Here is a 17,346-nt window from a genome sequence, read left to right as displayed (position 1 = left end):
AGTAGAAATAAAGGTTTCTTTTAATCTTGAATTGGATTAAAAAAAACTTACTTCCCATTCTGAGTGTGGTGGAAGACCACCTTTCTACAGAATCTAGGCAGCTTTAGCCCCATGGTTAAATATTCAGATGCCTGCACCCTGAGTTGGGGTGGACAGCAAAGGCTAATGCAAAAGTGCATTCCTGTTGAAGCTGAGTTGCTAAAGAAATTGGAATTGGAACTTGATCAAAAGAAGCTAGAAAACCAATTTTTTAAATGTGTAATCTCAAATGGCCATTTTGATAAATATTCTAGGTGCTTGAGAAAAGTCTATCTTCTATAGTTATTTTAAATATAGAGCTCTACATAGGTCCATGGGGCTTCCCAGGTGACTCAATGGTAAAGAACACATCTGCCAATGCTGGAGATGCAGGAAATGCAGGTTTGATCTCTGGGTGGCGAAGATCCCCTGGAGAAGGGCATAACAAGTCACTCCAGTGTTCTTGCCTGGAGAATTACATGGGCAGGAGCCTGGTGGGCTACAGTTCATGGGGCTGCAGAGTCAGACACAACTTAATGACTAAGCATCATGTGTCCATAAAGTCAAATTGCTGATCATTACATTTGAACTGTATATATCTTTACTGAATTTTTGTTTATTCTATCAGTTACTGAGAGATGTGTGTTTCAATTTCCTGTAAGATGAAAATTTGTCTGTTTCACCATTTAGCTCTAAGAGATTTTGTTCCTATATATTTTAAGCCTATATCATTAGTTGCATAGAACTTCAGTATCTTTCTGAATCTTTTCGTCATTTGAAATCTCTCTATCTCGTTATACTTTTAAAGTCGTCCCCACCCCCAGCTTTACTGAGGTATAATTGACAAGTAGACCCTAAAGTCCATTTTTATGATAATAGATTCCTCCTTCCTGTGGGTTGGAGGAACGTATCTTTGCATCTTTTTACTTGTCGCCTCTTTTCGAAGTTGTCTTATATTCTTATGCTTATTTTTGTAAGTGTGTTGGACACTCATGAAAAAGTAATTTGAGGGTGAGGAAGATGTTCTCTTCAAAAAGAAATCCCTTTTTCTTGTTGGGTGTCTGGAGACACTCAGTTTCTGAGATCGTGGTGATTCCAAGCTGAGTTGAAACTCCCTAAGAGCTACCCCTTGGATCCCAACCCAGAGCCAGAGGGCTTCCAAGGGCCTTTTGCTCTTGCTAAACCCAGCCACCCTAGTCCTGTAATGTTGAAAAGGGAGCTGCTCAACCTCACAACTGCTCCTTCAAGAGCAAGCTGAGCCCCAGGGAGGAAAGTTTCCTAAATGCTGTTCCAACTCCTTGGATGCCATTCTTCCCTATATTCTGGCCCAGCAGTTACTTATTCATTAGTTCCCTGGTATTTTCAAGCATACTTTTGAAAATATTTTGTCCACCATTTCTAGCTGTCCTTCGTGGAAGAGTTGATCCATATTTCCCAGTCTTCGTTTATCAGAGCAGAAGTTGTTTTTTATAGGAAAAAAAAAAATCCTTTCTCTAGCATAATTCACCAGCATTTTCTTTAGTATGCAATTTTTGAAATGCTTTCAAAGCTGATCATTATGCAACACTGAAATTTTTATTTCATAATTTTTGTTTAATAGAACATGTAGTATAGTTCTGGATCTTGATGTGAGATGTTAAAACAAGGAGGGGGGATTTTGTCAGTCAGAAATACTATGTTACAGGGAAGCTTCATTTTTAACTGTATATTTTAATCTCATTTGTTTTTAGAAAGCTTTTGAGGTTCATAGGCACTACAAATGACAGTAGGCTCTTGAAATATCATGCAATTAGGCTTTTATTATCTAGACCTGTGTTAATGAATATAGATTTCAGTGAAAACTCTTAACTATCTGATGAAAGAACAGGAGCTCTGGTGTCCTGACGAAGGAGGCGACAATCTTCCCTATGAGTGAGCAGGCTCGGGGTCCTGCAGTGCTGGGTGATTAATGGTACAGGGACTCTCCCTGAGAGGACCTGGTGAGAACAGGGCTGCCCACTGGGCCCTGGATTCCAGCCGGAGGGGCTTGCTGGGCTCGACAGGGACTGTCACCTGGGCAGCCAGCCATCCTTGTGTGCAGTCAGCAAGGCACCACTTCATAAGCAGCTCCTTCCACTGTCACCCTGGGAATTTCTGAGTGAAACGCACATGTAGGACATCTGTTTTCAGTGTTCTTCTTTCTTCAGAGCAGTGGAAATGGTTTTGTTTGAGAAAGGAAAAGAGGAAAAGCCAGATATGAACTCAGTGTTTGAGAAACTGGTCATGTTTCTGTATCTGCTGAATTTGCTCCAATAATATTTACTTTTTTGTGATTTTTCTTTCCAAAGAAATGTATGAATTAGGCAATTTCAAATCAATGTGTTCCCCTAGCCTAGGGCTTTTGCATGAACTACAGACCCATTTTATTTATCTGCTTCCTAGTTTCTTCACTTAGATACCAGCCACCTCAGAGTCAGCCTGTCTCCCACCCAAATCCTACCATTTCCCTAAATCTGACCCTCTGAGAACATTCCTTCCCTCTTTCCAGAAAGTCCAACTACATGACACAAAACCATTCCCTGATCTAGATGGCGTGCACTGCAGAGGTGGTTTTAACAGGAATGTAAAAATGCTCACACTCTGTGTATAACACTATTTAACCAAGTCAGAGGGAAATCCGCCCAAAACTTCACTTAAAAAAATTTTTTTTTAATTAATCATTTTAATTGGAGGCGATTTACTTTACAATATTGTAGTGGTTTTTGCCATACATTGACATGAGTCAGCCGTGGGTGTACATGTGTCCCTCATCCTGAACCCCCCTCCCACCTCCCTCCCCATCCCATCCCTCAGGGTCATCCCAGTGCACCAGCCCTGAGTGCCCTGTCTCATGCATTGAACCTGGACTGGCAATCTATTTCACATATGATAATATACATGTTTCAATGCTATTCTCTGAAATCATCCCACCCTCACCCTCTCCCAGAGTCCAAAAGTCTATTCTTTACATTTGTGTCTCTTTTGCTGTCTTGCATATAGAGTCATTGTTACCATCTTTCTAAATTCCACATATATGCGTTAATATATTGGTGTTTTTCATTCTGACTTACTTCACTCTGTATAATAGGCTCCAGTTTCATCCACCTCATTAGAACTGATTCAAATGCATTCTTTTTAATGGCTGAGTAATACTCCATTGTGTATATGTACCACAGCTTTCTTATCCATTCACCTGCCGATGGACATCTAGGTTGCTTCCATGTCCTGGCTATTATAAACAGTGCTGTGATGAACATTGGGGTACATATGTCTCTTTCAATTCTGGTTTCCTCGGTGTGTATGCCCAGCAGTGGGATTGCCCGGTCATATGGCAGTTCTATTTCCAGTTTTTTAAGGAATCTCCACACTGTTCTCCGTAGTGGCTGTATTAGTTTGCATTCCTACCAACAGTGTAAGAGGGTTCCTTTTTCTCCGCACCCTCTCCAGCATTGTTTGTAGATTTTTTGATAGCAGCCATTCTGACTGGCGTGAAGTGGTACCTCGTTGTGGTTTTGATTTGCATTTCTCTGATAATGAGTGATGTTGAGCATTTTTTTATGTGTTTGTTAGCCAGTGGTATGTATTCTTTGGAGAAATGTCTGTTTAGTTCTGTGGCCCAGTTTTTGATTGGGTCACTCATTTTTCTGGAATTGAGCTGCAGAAATTGCTTGTATATTTTTGAGATTGTCAGTTGCTTCATTTGCTATTATTTTCTCCCATTCTGAAAGCTGTCTTTTCACCTTGCTTATAGTTTCCTTCATTGTGCAAAAGCTTTTAAATTTAATTAGGTCCAATTTGTTTATTTTTTATTTCCATTACTCTGGGAGGTGGGTCGTAGAGAATCCTGCTATGATTTATGTCAGAGTGTTTTGCCTATGTTCTCCTCTAGGAGTTTTATAGTTTTTGGTCTTACATTTAGATCTTTAATCCATTTTGAGTTTATTTTTGTGTATGGTGTTAGAAAGTGTTCTAGTTTCATTCTTTTACAAGTGGTTGACCAGTTTTCCCAGCACCACTTGTTAAAGAGATTGTCTTTTCTCCATTGTATAATCTTGCCTCCTTTGTCAAAGATAAGGTGTCCATAGGTGTGTGGATTTATCTCTGGGCTTTCTATTTTGTTACATTGATCTATGTTTCTCTTTGTGCCACCAAAACTTCACTTTTTAAAAAACACACATTGTTAATGTGCAAAAGTCATTCATCTGATATCTTAATAGAATTTATTTAAAAACCTGGGTACCCTTTTTCTCATTCCTGTCTGCCCTTTATAATATTTGGCCTTGGAACATTCTCTGGGGCTCGGCTGTGCCGCTCCACCAGCCATCTTCATGATGGCTTGTGACTGAAGAGCACATCCTTGCTGGAGCATTCTTTTTTGGCTGCACCATGCAGCTTGCAGGATCTTAGTACCCCCACCCTGCCCCCAACCAGGGACTGAACCTGGCCCTGGCAGTGGAAGTGCAGAGTCCTAACGACTAGACCACCAGGGAACTCTCCCCTTGTCAGTCATTCTTGATCAGAGTGACACAAATAACTCCTTTGACTACAGTCTTTCCAGGTAAATGGAGACTAAAGAGATAGCTGACTAAATGCAATACATGAGTCTAGAGCAGGCCAATGAAGGACATTTATGGGACAACTGCCAAACTTTGGGTAAGGTTGCGGATTAGACTAGAATATTGTGTATCACTGTTAATTTCCTGATGTTGATCATTATATATGATTATACAATGTGATTATGTATGTTTGGTTTTAGGAAACTGCACTGAAGTCTTTAGAGATAAAGAGGCACTGAGGCTGCAGTTTTCTTTCAGGTATTTCCAGGGAAAAGCGTATGTGTGAGTTACGTGAGCATGTGTGGGTATATGTATGAACACATGTGGAAGGAGTGAGGATGAATGATAAGGTTAAGTAGGAGAGTATGGATGTTTGGGCAATCTTGAAAGGCAGAGAAGATCTTGTTCTACCATGTTTCCTACCTTTTTCCAAGTCTTAAATAGGAAGTTAAAAAAAAATGATCTGGACAGGTAGAGCTAACCAGGGGGAGACAAAGATGGATAGGAAAACCTCTGAACTTGGAGTCCTGGGTGGCAAAGTTCAGTTAGTTCTAAAGTCCCAGTTGTTAGGTTTCTAAGGAGCCTCTATTCTCTTCTTCTAAGCAAGATGTCCCCCAAATCTCCTCCCTTGGCTGAACAAACAATATGTCTTTCTCACGAGGCTGAATTCCCTTGGTTACCTGAAATCCCAGGTCAATGTCTTTTCCCTAAATTCCTCCCACCCCAGAGCTTATGTAGAAGGCTGCATTCCTCTGTGATAATTTCCTGGGAGCCACTTTTTATCCACTGAAAGAGCCAAACACTGGTGTGGGCAAATGGGGTATCCTGGGAAGCTCCACCATCCGCATTCTTCAGTGGAGACCATCTGCTCCTATGTGGGAGGTGGGCGAGTTGCAAGTGGAGGGAAGAAGCGGGAGAAGCCCTTCTGCTCCATACAGGCACGGTCTATGGTCTCCATTCATTGTTCTCTCTGGTTGAGAATCGGGCATGTGACACAAATGTGCCAGCAGGCAGAACTAGAACTCCTGGTTTGGGGGCTGTCACTGTGTTCTGTTTTGGCAGACAAGAAATATTTATTAGGCATGTATTGCAATAATAAGGCTAGTTCTGCTTATATTTGGGTGATACTTTATAAACCAGGTTCCCATGGTTTATAAACCAGGCTCCTCTTACAAATGACGATGCTGAGGCAGGGAACCTATTGGGTTCCTTAAATCCCACTGAACTACTTAGACGTCAGGGTCTTGATTTTCAGCCCAGGTTCTTTCTGCTCACCCATCCTGCATAGACCTTGTTTGAGACTCAACAAAGGGGATCCTCGACCTACCTGAGGATACCACAGTCTGGGAGAAGATTATATTCACTCCTGATGGATGGAGGGCAAGGCCATGTTGATTTAATCATGGTTCTGGGTTTTACCAAGTCAAGTGAATCTATAAGTTCTTCCTTTCCTCTAGCCTTCTGTTGGGCTTCCTGATAAAAAAAAAATGCAAGAAAAGAGTGACTTTTCAAGGGGTGTCAGTTCAGTTCAGTCACTCAGTTGTGTCTGACTCTTTGTGACCCCATGAATCACAGCACGCCAGGACTCCCTGTCCATCACCAACTCCTGGAGTTCACTCAACTCATGTCCATTGAGTTGGTGATGCCATCCAGCCATCTCATCCTCTGTCGTCCCCTTTTCCTCCTGCCCCCAATCCCTCCCAGCATCACAGTCTTTTCCAATGAGTCAACTCTTCACATGAGGTGGCCAAAGTACTGGGAGTTTCAGCTTTAGCATCATTCCTTCCAAAGAAATCCCAGGGCTGATCTCCTTTAGAATGGACTGGTTGGATCTCCTTGCAGTCCAAGGGACTCTCAAGAGTCTTCTCCAACACCACAGTTCAAAAGCATCAATTCTTCAGTGCTCAGCTTTCTTCACAGTCCAACTCTCACATCCATACATGACCACTGGAAAAACCATAGCTTTGACTAGATGGACCTTTGTTGGCAAAGTAATGTCTCTGCTTTTGAATATGCTATCTAGGTTGGTCATAACTTTCCTTCCAAGGAGTAAGCGTCTTTTAATTTCATGGCTGCAGTCACCATCTGCAGTGATTTTGGAGGCCCCCCCCCAAAAAAAAATTCTGACACTGTTTCCACTGTTTCCCCATCTATTTCCCATGAAGTGATGAGACCAGATCCCATGATCTTTGTTTTCTAAATGTTGAGTTTTAAGCCAACGTTTTCACTCTGCTCTTTCACTTTCATCAAGAGGCTTTTTAGCTCCTCTTCACTTTCTGCCATAAGGGTGTAGTATATACTTAAAGAGACCACAGCTGCCAAAGGATGTTTTGCTGACTCCCATCTGCCAGTGAATTGCCCTGAAATCCAGTGAAGAGGGCAGGCTCCAACTTGCAGCCAAGGATGGGATGCTGAGTCTCTCAGGCCAAAGCAGGGTAGTGCTGTGGATGCAGGTCAATCTTACCACTTTAATTTGCTAAGGTTTGGAAAAATTTCTGGCTTCTTGCTTGCCTTCTGTTGATCAGATGAGATGATATATGCAGAGCCCTGGGTACACAGTGAGTGTAATAAGTGATAGCTGCTGTAGTAACAGTAATTAAAGCAATAATGATATTAACACTTACTGTAATAATAAAGCAATAGTACTAGAGCAGTCAGTGGCATGGGGTCAGGAGTACAGTGGGTGTGGTCCACCCAGTAGGAGAGTGTTTTATTAGTGATGCATGATAATAAAAAGCATGAGAACTCTCTGTACTTTCCTCTCAGTTTTGCTGTGAACTTAAAACTACTCTAAAAAATAAGGTCAATTAAAACATTTTTAAAAAGTAAAGGAAAGAGCAGACTCATGATTAATTGCTGGGACGTGATTTTTCAATTCTCTGAAGATGATGACGCACTCCCTTCTTTCTTGCACTGGGGTGGACCTGCTTATCCTACCCTTGGTATGCCACTAACAATACTGTTGTTTTTTAATTGTTCTATGGGCTGTGCAAATATTCAAACGAGTTGCATGCTAATGAGGAAGTAATGTTGGTTGGTACAATGATGATCAATCACTCCAGTGTTTCTCCATGCACAGTTGGGTGTTGAATGCTGGTAACACTGACCCCCAGGTACTGCTGGGACCAAAGGCCACAGGTCTGGGGCTCTTTGTGGCTCTCTCCACTGAGCTAAGCAGCCACATCATCTCCACCCAGTGGAGCTGCAACTGAGTGACTTTGCTGTGAGGAGCTCTTCTGGAGGGCACCCACCACACCCTGGCACCTAGGGGACATCTTCCCTGATCCACAGACAAGGGCAAGTCTTGACCCTACATCACCAACCGTAATGGTTTCATTTCCTTTGCCAAATGAAAGGTTCTTTTCCCTCTGAGCAGGAAAATGCCCAGCTAATCAGAGAAGTGGAAGTAGACAAGGTGTCCACACTCTCCAGGGACCAGGTGGAGGCCATCAAGCAGCTGTGGCAGGATCCTGGAATCCAGGAGTGCTACGATCGGAGGCGGGAGTACCAACTGTCAGACTCTGCCAAATAGTGAGTACAGAGCCCCGGGCTGTGGCCACACTTCAGTGGAGATTCTTACCAGGGAGAAATGACCTACCTGCTAAAATGCAGGCAGCACGGCCTCCCTCTGCTCCTCTGTGTTTTGATGCCTCGCTTCCCACCTCCTCAATTCAGTCCCCCCAAGGAGCCCCCTAGATAGCTCTCCTTGCCCACACCTACCTTTCCTCATCTAGTTTTAAGGATCTCATCTGTCCTTTTCACTGAGAGGCTAAGTCAATTGTGGGCTTTCCTTGGTGGGACTGATCTCATTTGGGGTGCTGAAGTTATATGATTTAAACCAGGACTACACCTGCTTGGTGTAGTTTCTCCTTTCCCTTCTCCATATCCCTCTGCCTTCTGGTTTCCTGACTGGCAAACAGCAGGTCCAATTGCCCTAAAATCAAGAGTTTAGACCCAACAGTGCAGTACACCCATCCATGGCTGATCTGGTGCTGCCCTCAAGTGGACAAGATAGTCACGGACGACAGCTCAGTTTGGGAGCTCTTTGTTCATTAACTCCTTGTGAAGGAGTAATCAGTAATCTATTAGGGTAAAAAGAAATAGATAGTTCTGCATGCAGACTATCCCACAGAGATCACAGAATTTGATTTTAAGAATTCCCCAAGACAATGCCTCTGCCCAGATCACTGGGCAAATAGCTGGATCATGGTCCTTCTTTGAAGGGGTGAGGATTCCTGCTTCTGCAGCTCAGCTCCTTCCTTCTTGCTCTGGGTCATTTCCACTCTCTGAGGGCCCCGGAATTCTTTCCCTAGGCCCATCCCCTTCCCTTATGTGCTGCCATCACCCTCCAAAGTGGTGTGGGTAATTCACCCATCCTGACAAGCCAGGGGGCAGGAAAGGAAACCAGAATCTTACCTCCTTAATGTCACTGGCCTTCCTCTGGTGTTTGTCCCAGGCTGAGTGCTGAATGACATGAATCCAGGTTAGTACAACACAGCAGCAAAGCAGGAAAAGGAACTAAAAGAAACCCAAGTCGTTAGATCAGCACATAAGACAGCAGGGCAGAGAGGAGGGCAGATAGCCTTTGACAGCTGGGACCCCTGAGTCCTCCCTGGTCCAGCCTGTGTCACTGGCTTCCGGGAAGGCCCTGGGGAATGGCTAGGGCTCTTGATATAGATCAGCTTGGGAAAGACCCACTAGGCGTGCTGTAGAATTCAGTTGGGCCTGACAACTGGGGCAAGTGCACGAAGTGTGGAGAGTGACTGGAGTGGTGGACAGGGCTGTACAGAGAAAAGGGAACTCTCAAACCTGGCACAGGTGAGACCCCAGACGCTTCCGAGGTCCAGGTCAGTGGTAATCATCTGCTCTGCTGCCACTGTCTGCTTCTTTGGAGAGGTATTTGGTGTGTGTCTGCTCTGTGCCAGGCACGGAGGAAAGGGCTATAGGTACAACTGCTGCTTCCTGCCCTGAAGGACACACGCTCTGGTGGGATGACACAGAGATTTGCTCAGTCATGCCCGACTCTCTGCGACCTCACAGACTGTGGCCCAGCAGGCTCCTCTGTCATGGATTTTCCAGGCAAGAATACTGGAGTAGGTTGCCATTTCCTTCTCCAGGGGATCTGCCCGACCCAGGGATTGAACCTGGGTCTCCCACAGTGCAGGCAGATTATTTACCATCTGAGCCACCAAGGAAGCCTGACAGGCATAAGTTAAAGCATCAGAAGTCCATGGCGATAAGCCCTGAGGCTGTGGTCACAGACGGCTGCCCTGGTGGTTCACCTGTTCAGCCCCGGCACACCTGGTGAGCTCTGCCTGTGTGGGGGGTGCGGGAGAAGGTGGGGCCACCTCCATGTGCGGGGGCTCCAACTTATCAGCACTGTCACTGTCCAGGGCCTCAGTTATTTACTCAAAAGTGCCTTGTTTCAAAGGCCTTAACATTTAAAAAGAAGTGTCTTCTTGTTTTACCACAGAAAAAGAAACTTGTTTTAAGCCTGGGCTGTAATATATGGCCCAAAATAATCCAAGACAAGTTTGGGGTTATTTTAGGAGATGTTCAGTTTCTTAGTGTAACAAGGAACTTTTTGAGAGGACTTCCCATTGGCCTTATTTATGCTTTTATATTTTCCTTACCTCTAATTCATTGAGCAAAGTAAAGTATCCAAGCACAGCATCTACATTTTACAGTGTTCTTGGAGGAGGGCCTGTGAGAGGAGAACAGATGAAATGTCAGAGAGCCAGGTGCCATCTCTTGCCCCTGTGGCCTGGCTGGCTCCCTCCCCAGCAGAGTGCTGCAGCTGAGAACCAGGAGGGGAGACCAGAGCTGCAAACTTGAGTCTCAGCAGGCTCACCAAACTCTCCACACAGTTTTAGGAGGGCGGGATGGTTGCTTCTCAGGAAAGTCACTGATGAATCCATGAACGAGTATGGGTGGCTGGGAGCTGGGGTGACTTTCCGGGTGGGCATTCCCCCTTCTCAGCATCTTGCTCTCTAACACCAGTTACCTGACGGACATTGACCGGATCGCCATGCCAGCGTTCGTGCCCACACAGCAGGATGTGCTCCGTGTCCGAGTGCCCACCACTGGCATCATTGAGTATCCGTTTGACCTGGAAAACATCATCTTTCGGTAAGTCTGTCTCCTTGACACGGTCCATTAAGAATCTGTCTCTCCAGGCTTGGAAGTCCCCAGATGGATTCTTCAGTGTGTTATTGCTAAAAGGGCTTATGTCTCTTAGGGCAATAATGGCCTTCACGATCACAGGGTATTAGAATTGTGGTTGGTTTCAAGTTGTACAGTGGATACAAACACATCTTTCTATTCCCCTTAGAGAAGAAGACATTCCCTACTGATGTCTGGAATGCTTCTCGTGTGTAACACACACACACACAGATGTATATTTCTGTAACCCACAGATTGGCAATACTGGGGTCTTTTCCCTGAAGTTGACTATTTCTCTTCCCTTCTATTCTCAGCTCCAAGATTTATCATTGCAAATTTCAAAGCACTTTTATATCTGTTCGTTCCCTTGTTCCTCCTAATACTTGTTACACATGGTTGTCTGGAGACAGCACAAGTACAGTCCTGCCCTGTCTAGCCTGCATCTCATGCTGCTGGAGTGCTGTCAAGCTGGGGGAGCCCTCTGGTCTAGCCCTCTGGTCTAGCCCTCTGGTCTGATACTCGGCATCTCTGTTGAGCACATGCCCTCTGCCTGTGTGCCCATGAATTTATCTAAACCTTTTCAGAATCAATCTCTGCTTAACCCTTCCAAAACCTCCCTCTAGACGGGCCCAGCACAGCATGCTTGAAGTGCATCCTTTGCTACCTGAGAGAGGTCCCCGGACTCATTTCTGTAAACTGCCTGAGCCCTGGAACATTCAAGCTTGTGACTGATCCTTGAGCTATGACACCCTGAACTTGTCCCAAAGACACAGATTAAGGCTTTGGGTCTCCACATCAGACAGAGGGCACCTGCAGGTCTTTCTAGGGAAGGGGTAGCATTCAGCTAACGCACAATCTCTGGATTAACTGCAGGGGCCAGGAAACAAGAGGTGGCGAGTAGTCCAGAAGCCTGCCTGCCTTTCTGCCCTTTTGTGTCTGGTATCCTGGCACTCTGGGATGGTTTGGGCACCACCCAAGTGATGCCTGAACTTCTGCTTGGACTACTGCAGCAAATCCCTGACCAGTACCCTCAAGCAGGCTCCATCTGAGTGACCTCTGCATGCATCCTCAGTAACTTCACTTACATCCTGCTGCCTCCTTTGCGAGGAAAACACCCAGCGGCTCCTCATGCCTAAAGCAGTGGTGCTCAAGCATTTTAATCTGAGGATCCCTTATTCTTAACGATTATTGAGGACCCTAAAGAGTGCTGATTTCCATGTGTTTTCCCCCAGAGAGTCCTATGTTTATTCTATTGAACAGGATGGTGGATGTTGGTGGCCAGCGATCTGAAAGACGGAAATGGATTCACTGCTTTGAGAGTGTCACCTCCATTATTTTTTTGGTTGCTCTGAGTGAATATGACCAGGTCCTGGCTGAGTGTGACAATGAGGTATGCTGGGTGGGGAGTCTGGTTAGCTGTGGAAAACAAAACCTATTTCTGCAGTTTGCAAGAAGCCAGCCCACTCTGGCATGAGGCCCTATCCCTTAGGTTAAGTCGCCTCACTCCTGGAAGGGTAGCTTGTGGGCTGGCAGTCCTAGCATCACCTGGGTGCTTGTTAGGAATACACACCTTCCGAATCACTCCAGGCCAAATAAAGCAGGATCCTCAAGAAGATCCCAGGTAATCCGAGAATCACTGACCTAGAATCCTGATGGACACTGAAATTCCCAGGGGACCTTAAAGAACAACTATGTGTGGCCTGACCTTGGACATCTAGTCTTCATGAAGGGTGGAGACACTCAAAAACATGGGTCTCGGCCTTGGCTGCATAGTGGGAGGGGTCCCCCCCCCCTTCTTTAAAAACATCTTTAGGACCCTATTGTCGAGATTCTTATTTCCTGGTTTAGAGTTGGGGGTTACCTTCACTAAGCCCCCTGGGGATGCGCATATACAACCAAAGTTGAACAACACTATTTCTAATAGACTTACCTGAGACAGGCTTCCCAACCTCCATGGTGCTCTCAAATTAGGTCCTGAGCTAAGCTGGCCAGGAGAGTGGTACCAGATGCTTGGAGCTGTCCGGGGGCAGCATCTGACCTCCACTTCCCCTGGAAGGGACTTGCTCAACGCAGCTGCCACTGATCCACCCCAGCCAGGCATTCGGTGCCCTCTGCAGAGCTGCCATGGCACTGGCTGGTTAAATTCCATTAACTGGATCTGCCAGGAAAGTGAAGAGAACCATCCCGGCCCCTTCCTTGTGAGGTTAGGGCTATTTTCTGTGTGATAATCACCGTCTTTTCCCCTACCCTTTTGCACCAGACCTCTTGACCTTTTAGAAATACCTCTTGCCTGCAGGTAATGAAAGGAAATCAATAAAGAATTCTGTCCAGGATTAGGCAATAATTATGAACAAATTCTATCTTGTATTTCTTGAAAGCAGACTTTTCTCTGAGGAGCACAGTTACATTAGCTAATTAGTGGTGGATTAGCCCATTTACTAGTGTCATTGTGCAAAGAAGAATAGAAATCTTGGCTGCCACCCAGCTCTCCCAGTGGAGAGATTTTTTATTTTTTTTAAGGCAAAGGCATTGAGTTATCAATATGAAAAATTAGCTCTAAACTTGTCTCAGGAATTAGACCGTTTCTCAGGGAAGATTAGTCAGGTGAGCCAGGGATGAGTATCTTAGCCTGATGTGCTTAGAAATTACTTTCTCCTCTCTGAAAAATCTAGGTATCTGGGCAAAAATGAAGTGGTTGCCACTCCAGACTTTTCTATCCTGGTTGGAGATATGTCTTGCATCCACTCACTATGGTATATAGGAATTGTTTTTTTCATATGTTGTAGTTCCTTGGAGCTCATTATTGATAAGATCATAATTAATGCTAAAGAAGCTTTAAAAACAAGTGAAACCTTACCTTTTTGGTGACAGATTCCAGAACTGATCCCTAAAAACGTACTGAGTGGGAGAATGGGCCCAGGCATTGGGAGTCATAGGAACAGAAATTTAGGGAGTGTCCCTCTGTAGCAGGAGGGCTGTGTTTCTCAGTCTAAAGGAAGGAAGGAAGGAAAGGGTTTCTTTCTTCTTAGAAATACTTGGGAGAGGGCGGAATGCTAGATTATTGTCACCAGAGAAGATTTATACATACCCTATCTACTTTCATTTAATATTTTCTTGCCAGTGTCTAATATTCAGAAATTATTACTGTCTACATAGCTTCCACTGGATTGTGCTACTGTACAGTCCAGGGAAAGCATTTACATCCTTGTGAACAGTATGCTCCCCCTAAAACGGGGACCCGATCCCTCGGAGAGCGTCGGCTGTGTTACCCGCCTGCCAAACACGGTGCAGGGCAGGCGCTCAGCAGTTAGTGCTCCTCTCCACCAGCGTCCCTGAGGGTGGTGGCCCTGCCAGAACAGCCTTCCTTCCTCTCATTGTCACTGCACTCCTGATGCCCAGTCTGGAAGCCCACACCCAGTGAAAGGGCATCTCAGGTCTCTGGTTCTGAAGGATCCCCCAACTTGGTAATCCCAGTAGTTATACACAGAAAACTTGTGTCAATTCTGGGCTGCAACCTTCCTTTTCCAAGTTACACAAAAGCCTTTCTTATATCCTTATGTGTTGAGGGCCAGAGAATTTGCATGAGAGGAGTTCCAGAAGAGGGTGATTAATGGGAGGGTGAGGATGAGGGAAATAGAAGCAGGGACCACCTGCCACTCTCTCCCCGGCCTGAGCAACGCCAGTGACCTGGAGACGACAGCTGGGTAAGAGGACAGATGGATGGAAGCAGGCATGCTGTTCCCAAAGCATTGTTTTTCTTCCTAGTTTATCCTAAATCGCTTGTTTTTCATTTAGAACCGCATGGAAGAGAGTAAAGCCTTATTTAAAACTATCATCACCTACCCCTGGTTTCTGAACTCATCAGTGATTCTGTTCTTAAACAAGAAGGATCTTTTGGAAGAGAAAATCATGTACTCTCATCTAATTAGCTATTTTCCAGAATACACTGGTAAGTAAGTGTCCATCCTGTGGCCCTGACCTCCCTGGCACCAGTTCAGAGTTCTCAGCATAGCTTATCTGGGCCCCCTTGATCTGCCTCCGATGGACTTTCTTACCATCCCTCACTTCTGAATGGAAGCTCCAGTCAAATCAGCGTGTTTTCACCACAGCACCTCTGCACACACCTCTCCTACTGCCTGGGGTGTACTGCCAACCCCTTGCTAATTCTGCTTTGTTCTATGAGACCCAAATCAGGCACCTCCTCCTTTGGGAGGGCCTTCTGGTCCTCACTCCACCTCCTTCCACAGTAGGTGCCCCTCCTCAGGCTCCCTTGGGGGCCTGGGCTTGCCTTGCTCTCTCTGCCTTCAGCTGTCTTGTCCCAGCAGACCCTGAGGGCAGAGACTCTGCCTGACTCATCTCTGCACTTCTAGTGCCGAAATGTGGCAGCCCCTTCACCAGACAGGGTAGACACAGAAGTTATCTTTATGACCTCTCCAAGGTGTAGAGAGAGGGTTTAGACCCTGTCGCTAATTAATTCTGGTGCAGAAACATTACCAAGTTTGATACGGATATGTAGACAAGTGGTGTTTAAACGCTCTCCTTTTTCCTTTTATTAACCACATTGACAATATAGCATACAGCTCTCAGGCTTCACAATCAGACTTGGGAGCTTAGCTGTGTTAGGCCTCATATTCTCTCTTTTCTCTCCTCTACTTCACTTAAGAACTACCTCTTCAGGGACTTCCCTGGTGGTCCAGTAGCTAGGACTCTGCGCTCACAGTGGAGGGGGAACTAGATCCCGCATGCCGCAACTAAGACCTGGTGCAGCCAAATAAATCAGTATATTTTTAAAGAGTAATTACCTCTTCAAAAACGGTCCAAATTAGAAAATTAAAGTAGGTCACTATTTTTCAACAAATCTTCAAGTATGATTTTTAGATACCAATGGACACTTCAAATACCCTTCTGCAAGTTCATAATAAAATAATATCCCAAGTAAAAAAGTCTCTAGAAATAAGATGGCTCAAAGAAGGATTCCCAATAAAAACAAGAGTACAGTGAATATGACTTCTGAGGGGGCCTGGTGGTGAGATGGTATCTCTCTTTTTGATTCTGACTGCCCTCATGACAGGACCAAAGCAAGACGTCAAAGCTGCCAGAGATTTCATCCTGAAGCTTTATCAAGATCAGAATCCTGACAAAGAGAAGGTCATCTACTCCCACTTCACATGTGCTACAGACACAGAGAATATCCGCTTTGTGTTTGCTGCTGTGAAAGACACAATCCTACAACTGAACCTGAGGGAATTCAACCTGGTTTAAAAGCTGCTGTGCACCCCTCACCCGGGCCAGAAAACCAGATTTGTTTTATTTGCAAGTGCTCTAACATCACCCAGCTCAGCCCACTTGGTGGCGCCAAGTCCATCATGCAGCCATGGGGACAAGGATGGGTGATGGAGCTTGTAAGATGTTTGAATTCAGCAAAACTTTTTCAAAGTCTTGCTTTTATATTTCTTTTCTTAACTTTAAGCTGTAAGATTTTTGTATAATTTTTGAATTGGGTATTCTACAGAAGTCTAAAAAGCCACTGTGATTTACGGTTTGTTTTTTTTAATTGAAGTGTGTGTGCTGATAGCCATTAGAAAAATCACATAAGAGGAGCCTGTAAACTTATGGATCCTGCTTTGAGACCTCTATTATTAGATGGGTAACCTTTTTTTAAAATTAAATATTGTAGTTGTTTTTCTCTCTTCATGCTGAAGTATTCAACATGCAACCAAAGATTTTTTTAAGAAGTTTGTTCTTCTTCGTGTTAACTTCCTAAGTCAAATTAATGATTGTATCAGTACCTCTAATTTGGTTTTGCCACAATTTGATTACTATGGGCTCACAGATAGTATTATGTTGTATTCGTGAAAAATGTGTGGTAAAAACTTACACACACACACACATATATATATATTCCAATGTAGATGACCAGGCCTTATAAACTTATGAAACGGCTAAAAGCCCAAATTGTTTAACGGATGTACTGTAACCTCTCTCTCTGATGGCTACCACAGATCTCCTGTTTGAACCATGTATGTTGCGCCTTTCTGAGGAGGCTAAGAATATACCATTTTGCCATTAGCACTGGATTATGTTTCTTTGAGCTCATGGTTGATTGATAGTTCTGCTCCTAAAAAGAAAAATGCTGTGACTGTAAAAACTCAGAAACTTCCAAATGTCCCTATAGGGGAGGAAAAATAATTTTCCTTCCACCCTTCTAGGTTCTTGGCTGAGACCTCACCCCTCTAATAATAAAATAATGTAAGTCTAACACCATGTATCCTCCTGTATACATGGGAGATATCCTGGAAAACTGAGTTTAACTCTCCTAAAATGACTCAAGCCATCACCTTAAGTACTTTCTTCAGCTGAAGATGCAAGAAAGATGGAGGAGAAGGGAAGGTCACTTATGGGAGATTAATAGGTAAAGCACAATAAAAAAGGGTAAGGTTGTTGAGCTGAATTAAGAGGGGCACCTTCTACATTGATAGTTTGTCATTTAGAATCACCCTTTTAGGAACAGAGAAGGAGACACATTTAAAATGGAGAGTTTCTTAAAATAAATGTATATTTCACTTACAAAAGGGTAACTTCTACAAGATTT

At 44.5% G+C, this 17,346-nt stretch overlaps 1 protein-coding gene and 1 long non-coding RNA gene across 6 annotated transcripts in view; one reads left to right on the top strand and one right to left on the bottom strand.

Annotated features, from left to right (window-relative positions):
- GNA14 (G protein subunit alpha 14) overlaps positions 1-16,823 on the top strand; it is a 199,041-nt gene extending 182,218 nt beyond the window's left edge. Inside the window, exons 3-7 of one of the 2 annotated variants that reach the window (XM_059888959.1) lie at positions 7,969-8,123; positions 10,593-10,721; positions 12,015-12,144; positions 14,550-14,703; positions 15,826-16,823. In XM_059888959.1, coding sequence (XP_059744942.1) covers positions 7,969-8,123; positions 10,593-10,721; positions 12,015-12,144; positions 14,550-14,703; positions 15,826-16,016 — 759 coding nt within the window. In that variant the 3' untranslated portion in view covers positions 16,017-16,823. 2 annotated transcript variants of the gene reach the window in all.
- LOC101907250 (uncharacterized) lies at positions 1,798-10,599 on the bottom strand. 4 transcript variants are annotated; one of them, XR_009495741.1, is made up of 3 exons: positions 9,009-10,599; positions 5,920-7,139; positions 1,798-5,642 (listed from the first exon to the last, which is right to left on the bottom strand). It is a non-coding gene; the product is annotated as an uncharacterized lncRNA (long non-coding RNA). The 4 variants fall into 4 exon arrangements; XR_808335.4 differs by having other exon boundaries at positions 5,920-6,065; XR_009495742.1 differs by having other exon boundaries at positions 5,920-9,110; positions 9,402-10,599.
- Positions 16,824-17,346: the final 523 nt, after the last annotated feature.

This window comes from Bos taurus, chromosome 8 (genome assembly GCF_002263795.3).
Source record: "Bos taurus isolate L1 Dominette 01449 registration number 42190680 breed Hereford chromosome 8, ARS-UCD2.0, whole genome shotgun sequence".
Classification (NCBI taxonomy): domain Eukaryota; kingdom Metazoa; phylum Chordata; class Mammalia; order Artiodactyla; family Bovidae; genus Bos; species Bos taurus.
Note: the sequence above shows the minus strand (reverse complement) of the source record. Positions and strands in the feature narration are given on the sequence as shown.